At 33.1% G+C, this 8,468-nt stretch overlaps 1 protein-coding gene across 1 annotated transcript; it reads left to right on the plus strand.

Moving 5' to 3' along the window:
• Positions 1-2,342: 2,342 nt before the first annotated feature.
• On the plus strand, positions 2,343-8,201 carry LOC111044709 (kelch-like protein 5). The gene is made up of 5 exons (XM_022329918.2): positions 2,343-2,500; positions 3,283-3,348; positions 6,087-6,253; positions 7,502-7,663; positions 7,942-8,201. The coding sequence occupies exons 2-5, from the start codon at positions 3,290-3,292 to the stop codon at positions 8,184-8,186; spliced, it is 633 nt and encodes a 210-aa protein (XP_022185610.2). The 5' UTR covers positions 2,343-2,500; positions 3,283-3,289; the 3' UTR covers positions 8,187-8,201.
• The last annotated feature ends 267 nt before the right edge of the window (positions 8,202-8,468 follow it).

Genomic DNA, 8,468 nt, shown 5'->3' on the forward strand with positions numbered 1-8,468 from the left:
ATATAAACTTGACGTACTGTCATCACTTTAAATTCGGCAAATGTTTCACTACTAGAAAAAGCCCTTGGCTTATTAAGAATTGCTTTTATTATCATTTTTTGAAATGTAAAAATTTTATTCATGAAAACATCATACGCTCCTCCCCATACCACTAACCCATATTGCAGCACCGATTGAACATAGGCAAAGTAAAGGACCCTAAGTAATTTAATGTCTAATATTTTACGGACTTTATAAAATATAAAGGAAATAAATTTTAAGCGTTTACAAATATATTCTATATGAGGCTCCCACTTAAGGTTACAATCAACCATGATGCCCAGATACTTTATAGATTTTTCAATTTTAGTTGAGGGCATGCACAATCCTTCCATTTCTCAAAATCACAATTTGTATGTATTTTTAAATTCATAGCATCATTTGGTTGACCAACTATTGTAGGAGAAAATGTAATATATTTAGTTTTTGATGTATTTATACTCAATGTATTAATATCAAGCCATTGTTTAACAATGGATATTACTCTTTCTGCTCTCGAGTACGTCTCTAACCATGAGCGGTCCTTAACTATTACAGCCGTATCGTCAGCAAAGGAAATTATTTTCGAACTATCAATATTTAGTTTAAAAATGTCGTTGATATAGAGTAAAAATAAAATCGAGGACAAGACGGTACCTTGTGGTAATCCAAAGTCGTTAAGTTTTGTAGTATTTGATTTGTAACTGTTGTTATCAGATATTATATTTGATGCATTGTTTTCAATAAATTAGAGTGCGCATACCTAGCCGCATCCGTATAGGTATGCGCACTCCAATTGAAAACAATGCATCAAATATAATAAATCCGATGCGTGCCGTCCGTCCGATGACGATCTGTGTGCGCCTACCTTTAGAATGAATATCAGCTAATAGTCCAGTCAAGGAAAGGTTTATAGAAGGGAAAAGTTGGGAAGACAATTTTTGACCCCGCAGTTCTGTTTAGGGTAGTAAGTAGTTAAACATATCAAAATTCCCACACCTACACCTTGTGCTAAGGGAGTGGGGGTGGTTGAAAGGTGCCATTTTTTGGTTTCTCGCATAAAACTCACCAACTATGTATCCTAAGGACTTGACTGTCATATAACAAATAAAAGCTTACATAATTTCCTACAATAATTAATTCTACAACTTTTTTAAAATCTCCTCTAGTTTTAGAGATATCCGCTCTTGAAGGAGTGACATTTTTGAAAAAAACACTTTTGCCACAATTTTTTTCTATTTTTGCTCTTTTAACTTTTCAAAAATTGATGGAAAAAATCCATGTTGATTATGAGCTTAAAGAGCATTAGATTCTCTTCAATTTGATGTAAAATTTCACACTTTTTCGAATTTTTCAACACCTTTTGCAGCAGCTTCAAAACCCATATCCCCAATATTCACACAACATATTCCCAAAGTTTCATGCCGTTCTGTCAAGTAGTTTTTAAGTCTATAGGGAACAAACAAACACACAAACAGTCATTCATTTTTATATATAAAGATTTGAGATAGAACTGAACATTATGAATACTGTATCAGATTTACAGGGAAAACTGGCTTATTGAATCACAATAATTATTTATTACTGAAGGCGGTGAAAAAAGAGGAGGGCAACAATGCTTTCTTATCAGTGACTATAACATGAATCTCAATATAGATAGATATTGTATAAATATAAAGAAAAATAAAAATCTCAGTACCCTTTTTAGAAATATTTTATCATAACATGTTTCGGACATTTATGCCATTTTCAAGTCTTAAAATTCATATTCTTCAAGACTTGAAAATGGCATAAATGTCTGAAACATGTTATGATAAAATATTTCTCAAAAGGGTACCGTACCGTACTGAGATTTCTATTTTTCTTTATATTTATATTACAAGTAGCCCTATACGGAAAAAAGATTAAAATAGATATTGTACTATTTCCTTATTATGACAATATTATAATTATAACTCGTGTCATATCAGTTTCTTTTTTTATTTTCAATGAAATAACAAACAACTTGACGAAAGTCTGATATCTTAGCATTTATTTCATAACTTAAATTTGATAGAATTTTATTTTGAAATGTGTTTGGGAAATCGGTAGTTATTGTAGATTGTTACCTCTGTTTGACACCATGAAAATAATTTTCTCTTAAACACGATCCACATGCTATATTCGTATTCAATTGAAAAAACGTCATTATTATTATATTTTTTTATCAGATTAGTATCGAAATTCAAATATTTGCGCCAACTAAAGTAGTTATAAGATTTCCCGCTAGACACCGGCAGTTGTCAATTTCATATTCTTCGTATTGACTGGTCTAGCCGTCGACTGCTAAAAAGATAAACAAAAGATCTCGGCACTTGTTGGTCAGCTGAAAGACAAAGTAAAATAGCAAACTTGCAGTAGAGACTAGAGATAGACACTTTCAGTTCCTTTGTTCCTTCAATTCTTGCTCATCAATGTTCATAGATTTCTACATGAGTTAAAGGTAAGCAAAGTAATTATAATCTTAGTCCAATCAATTGTTTACACAACTATTACGTTTGAGGTTATACTTTTAACAAAACCAACTGATAATATTTTTATAAATCGAATAGCCTACTGTACTTAATTATTAGAACCAATCTGAAAATGTAAAGATATTTATTGCAACTAATCACGTGTTGACTCTGTCTTTTAAAATATATATTTAAATTAAACGCATCTTACACTTTAGCTTGAGCTTTCCCAACTCTATTTAGAGAGCTGATGATGATCTTAAGTTCTATATAATGTACTTTGTACTATATTTCTATCAACTGATTATCTTGAATAGGTGTTTCAATTCTCTTAGTCTATGTTATACCGTACTGTAGGTTACATTCCTTTGGTTACTAAACATGACGGTATCATAAAACATTTTTTATGGCTCTGATACCTTATATAACACATTATAATATCCTATATGGTTAGCTCTATGTTATTATGATAACACTGCCATGCTTCTTAAGTGATTCAAGATCTAACATGAACTGTATAGACTTAAATTATTGGAAAAACAATCCTCTTAAGCTATTCATTAAAAAAATGTTTTGAAGACTTTTAAATCAATTGTAATTGAAAAGCTATCATGGTAATCTATTGATTTTGAAAAAGTATTTATTTGTTATTGGTTGCAAATACAACTTGGGAAAAGTATTCGTCAAATGCATTATTTTAGTTATTTACTCTCTAATATCCAGCTATACATCTTTTATTGGAGATGGATTGATATTACTTTTTCTCTTACAGACTTGTGATGGCCAAAGTTAGCAAGGATAAGAGGGATTCTTTGCTGTCGGAAGATAGCAATATAAGGTAAATTGAATTATTAAAAAGAGTGCAGTTCAATTTTTGACTATTGTATTATTTTTCCTTGAAAATGTATTCTGTTAATTTTTGGATAAAAAATTGATTTTAGTATCTGCTACCGGTACTTGAGATTAGAAGGAATTAAGAGTTAAACGAGAAAAATGAAATTCGTCTACACTTGATGGCATATCAAGCTTACGTTTTTACATTAAGGGACGGTTTTTGAGCTCGGGATTTAGTTGACCGAGCGAAGTGAGGTCTAAGATTCAATTCGACGGTTTGGCATTTGTCTTAATGTTTATATGTTGCGCATTTACGGCGAAACGCGGTAATAGATTTCCATAAAATTTGACAGGTTTGTTCCTTTTTAAATTGCGCGTCGACGTATAGACAAGGTTTTTGGAAATTTTGCATTTCAAGGATACTATAGAAGGAAAAATGAGCCTTCTTCATACGCCAATATTAGAGTAAAAATCAGACTATAGAATTATTCATCATAAATCAGCTGTCGAGTGGATTAAAAAACGCATGCCATGACGCATTATCTCAATGTAACTTGGTAAAAAATCAGCAGCTGTGTAGACTATAAATTCAGTGGGTAGATGACACAAGTTGATAAGTCACATTTTGACCATATATTGAGTTATGCATAAATGGTTGTGTTCAGAAAAATTAGATCTATAAGATGGTATAACAACTAGATATGTTGTAGCTCTGTAAATAGCTGTAATATTATAGGCTTTGCTCAAGCCTGATAGAGCATTTTCTTTCAATCCCTAAGTTGACAAATATTGATAAGTACATATATCTCAACACTCTTCTACCGGTTTGTATTATAATCCAATTATCAAAATATGGCAAAATTTGATAAGTGTATGTACTGGTAGGCTATTATAAAATCTGAAAATTAATAACCTACATTGAGAACTACATAACCCACACAACTTTGCAAACAGTTCAAGTTTGGTCAACTTGATCAATACTTGTAAATAATATCAATTAATTGTTGAAAAATATATTCAAATTTCTAAATAATCGATTCTTAAGATATTTCCTATACTGTTACATTGTGATTTGAAACATTTGGCAGATGGCAAAACATGATATCTCTGACATCACTTGCAAAAATGCTCAATAGTTAATTTAAATAAATGTTTCATTCCTTGATATTTTTTATTTCAATAGTCAAAGATCAGCTGATTATATTAGTGTAAAATTGGTAAGAAAAAATGATAGATAATTTTTTTGCAGCTATGCCAAACTTTCAAATTGCTCTCCTGAAAAGTTTACAAATCATGACTTATTAGCTTGTGTCATCTACCCACAGAATTGTATGCTTCATTGAATGCAATTTTTATGCACTTATAATAGGATGCAAAGGACTTATAACAGCTTGTCTGGGCGCCTAGATGTCTTTTGATTTTCTCGCTCTAAACTCCGGAAAGCGTTATATGATAATTAAATCTTGTGTAAGCATGATCTGATCAAATAAATAGTCCTGCTTGAAAGTATGTCTTGGAGGAGATTAGCTTTTGATGTTAGCATTTTTGATACACCAACCCCAACAGCCATTAGCCGTTTTCACACCGATATCTCGCCGACACGACATACAGACAGGATTTACTCTGATGAACAGTATAAGAGGAGACTGCGGTTTATATCTGCGCGAGGTCTACTGTTCACATAACTACTAGTTAAGTTCTAGACTTTAAACAGCTGGAGTCAGAAAATTAGCTTTCCAAAACGTGGCGTAGTCGCAGTTTTTATAACAGTGTCGCAGTTTTTATTTTCTCATTTCTATAATTGGAAACGTTTTTTCTTGACGAAATTAAACATTTCTAAATAATTCAAAACAGCTGAAACTTTATACTACTTTCTCTTCATTTTATTTTGTGTTCAATTTTCTAGTTTTTTTTTAAATTTAATTCAAACTTGACTTTGACAATGACTACGACTACGCCCCGTTTCGGAAAGCCAATTTTCTCACGCCAGCTGTTTAAAGTCTAGAACTTAGCCAAATCCCGAGCTCGGAAACCGGCCCTTAGGGATTTCGGGGAGTCCCATTAGGAACAACCGTGATCATGTTTGATGAATGGAAATTGATAAAAGCTGTCGTAATAGAGAATCACTAGCCACCAGTAAATTTGTATCTCTATACTCCGTGCTCCGCAAGGGTCTATTTTAAAACTTGACGTAATGAAAACTTGACGTAATGAAATCTAGAAGAATTGAAAATAGGCCTATAAGAATCCTCGCTTGATTAAGAATTTATATACAACATTTCAAGTAAATAAGTCCAGTAGTTCAGACGTTATGATGCGTCAAACATAATTTTCCTATCCTTTACACGTGTACCGTATACGTGTATAAGCCAGTTCTTTCCTTCATTATAGTATAGAAGATGATAGATGGATTATATATTATATCAGTATCTTTAAATGAGAATAACTTTTAAAATGTTTGCGATATCGATGTGCGGTTTTCACCATACATATCCATAATCTTTTTAAAATTATGCATATCCATACTTTTTGACTACCTGTTTTGATATGAAACTAGAATCTCAAAACACTTATGAAGTGAAAATGGACTTGATTAGTAGAGGTGATCATCAGACTCGTCTTATGATGACCTACACCAGGTTGAAACGATACTCACTACAAATAGTAAATGCTTTTGTCACTTCAAAAGTGTTTTAAAATTCAAGTTTTAGATACTACTTGACAGGTTTTGGTGTTTTGCAGAGATGAACAGGCAGCATCAACCAGTGGAAGTATTTCCGAGTACAGTCTCTCAAGCCTCACATCACATGACGAGTTCTTTCGCTCAAGACGACATGCTGAAACAAGTTTGGGAAATATGGAATCATACTTCATCAACCAACAGCTAACAGATGTTACACTTATTGCTGGTAATGTTCATTCTCCTTCAAATATAAACACTTCAAAAACTGGAATGTCTATGAACCAATAACTGAAACAGTCATATTCAGGATTAAAAACCAGAACAAAAATCTTGTAAGGTTGGCGGAAACTTGTTGGTGTGACGAGTGAACCCTGGATAAAGGCGTCTGAATAAATGCAACAAATTGATATTTTTTGATATCACTTTTCACATGACAATATTATTCAATTATTTTGTTAACAATGAATGTTAATGTAATTTCAATGACTATTAATGTAATGTCATTGTCATTCATAATGTGATTTTTGTTAACATCTATGCAGTCATTTGACTGATAAAACTCTTCACAATCATGTTGAGCAGGATTATCATGAGCTATTTAATTTTTAAAATTGTAAATGACTTTTAAAGTATGAAATTTAAGAATAATTGTAATTGACTTTTAAAGTATGAAATTTAAGAATCCTCCTTCTCACCCCTCATTTCACTTTATCTTTGATTAGCTCATTTCATTTTCATGATCATAATAATTCAATCCATTATCATATTCAAGAGGCGGTTTCTGAATATTTAGCTAGGCATACCAGTTTTTTCTGGGGTGCTGGATGAATGATCCTTAGGCTTATGCGCAAGTAGTTTATTGTAGAATATCTGAAAATAGTTTGCCATCTTGTGAGTCGTCACACACGAGTTTGTCCTGAGTCTGAGTTTTTTGTCGATAAGAGATGGATGATCCTACAATTGTAGGTAGGTTCCGAACCAACGGAAAGTCATTTCGAAGCTCATATCTGTAGGTTAGCAGAGCTGTCCTCAAGCAGACACCGTATACTGTAGGAGAATCGATAATTAGTTGCTTATTTTATCTATGTTTATATATGTGAGAGCATCTACACTATTGGACTCATGATAAGAGTCCCAGTTGTTCGATGCGGGGTAGGGCGTTGGTAGAAGTAAGCCAACTGCGCACGCCTGTCTGCTGTGTAAAATTATGTCATGCTGACTCAAATAGCTGAACACAACTCAGCTGGATGATCAAATGTTATTGCTGTGCATAGTAGTGTCTAGATGCTGTGGAAGGGGTAAATCGGTCCAGGGATCAAGTTATGAGTCCGGGACTATACTCCCCTTCTAATAATCCAAATATATGAATGTATTGTACAGTTTCTATCAATGGAAATAAGTTGAACTGAATTGAATTCTCTTATCTATTATTATTGTTACAAAACTGATAAAATTCTTTGTTTTTTTTTTGTAGGAAAACGGATGATCCCAGCTCACCGACTGGTGTTGAGTGCTGGATCAGAATATTTCAATGCCATGTTCACCAATGACCTGAGAGAGGCCAGTCAGAGTGAAGTGGTAATGCATGAAGTCGATGGTGATGCATTGTGGGAACTGGTGCATTACTGCTATACTGGTGTGTATATCTCCCCTTATTCTCACAAGCTCGTATGACGAACGAGTTTTCGTAAGAAACTGGTCATTGTGAACGGATTGTCTCGTTATTTTTTTCCGAATGTTTCTTCTTTGATTTTTGAATGTTTTCGTATGGACTCGCTAAATTCGGTGCTCACGGCTGAAATGTATATACTGAGGCCAGATGATTTTGAGAGTTCCGTAAGGGACTCTCCACCAACAAAATCATACCATTATATTGTATTTATGACATCATTTATTATGAATTTTGTGTTGCAGGTAAAATCGAGCTAAGAGAAGAGACAGTTGAGGTGTTGTTGAGCACGGCGAGCATTTTACAACTACACGAAGTGGTTGCTGCTTGCTGCTCTTTTTTGAGGAAACAGCTGCATCCCTCCAACTGCATCGGCATTTGCATATTTGCAGAGAACCAGGGTTGCACCGGGCTGCAAACCTCCGCCCACAATTACATTATAGTCAGTAAATTGTTTCTAATTCATAAATCGTGCTATCTATTCTCATAAATATTTTTAATGTCTAATAGCCGTGATCCACTCAAATATATTCTTCACGTGCATGTTATTCGGTATTTTTTGAATACCGCATGATATAATTTCAATAACTTTATTGATTTTAAGTTGAGTGGAAAAATATAAGTAAATAGATGTGCTGTGGGTCGGAAACTCTATGCACAATATCATTTATTCAATGAATTGTTTCCATTACGTATCTTATAAATATTCATGATACGCCATCTTTAATGTTCTCTTTGTTATTCAGGGTTAATTGCATGTGCAATTTAAAAT

Source organism: Nilaparvata lugens, chromosome 7 (assembly GCF_014356525.2).
Source record: "Nilaparvata lugens isolate BPH chromosome 7, ASM1435652v1, whole genome shotgun sequence".
Classification (NCBI taxonomy): domain Eukaryota; kingdom Metazoa; phylum Arthropoda; class Insecta; order Hemiptera; family Delphacidae; genus Nilaparvata; species Nilaparvata lugens.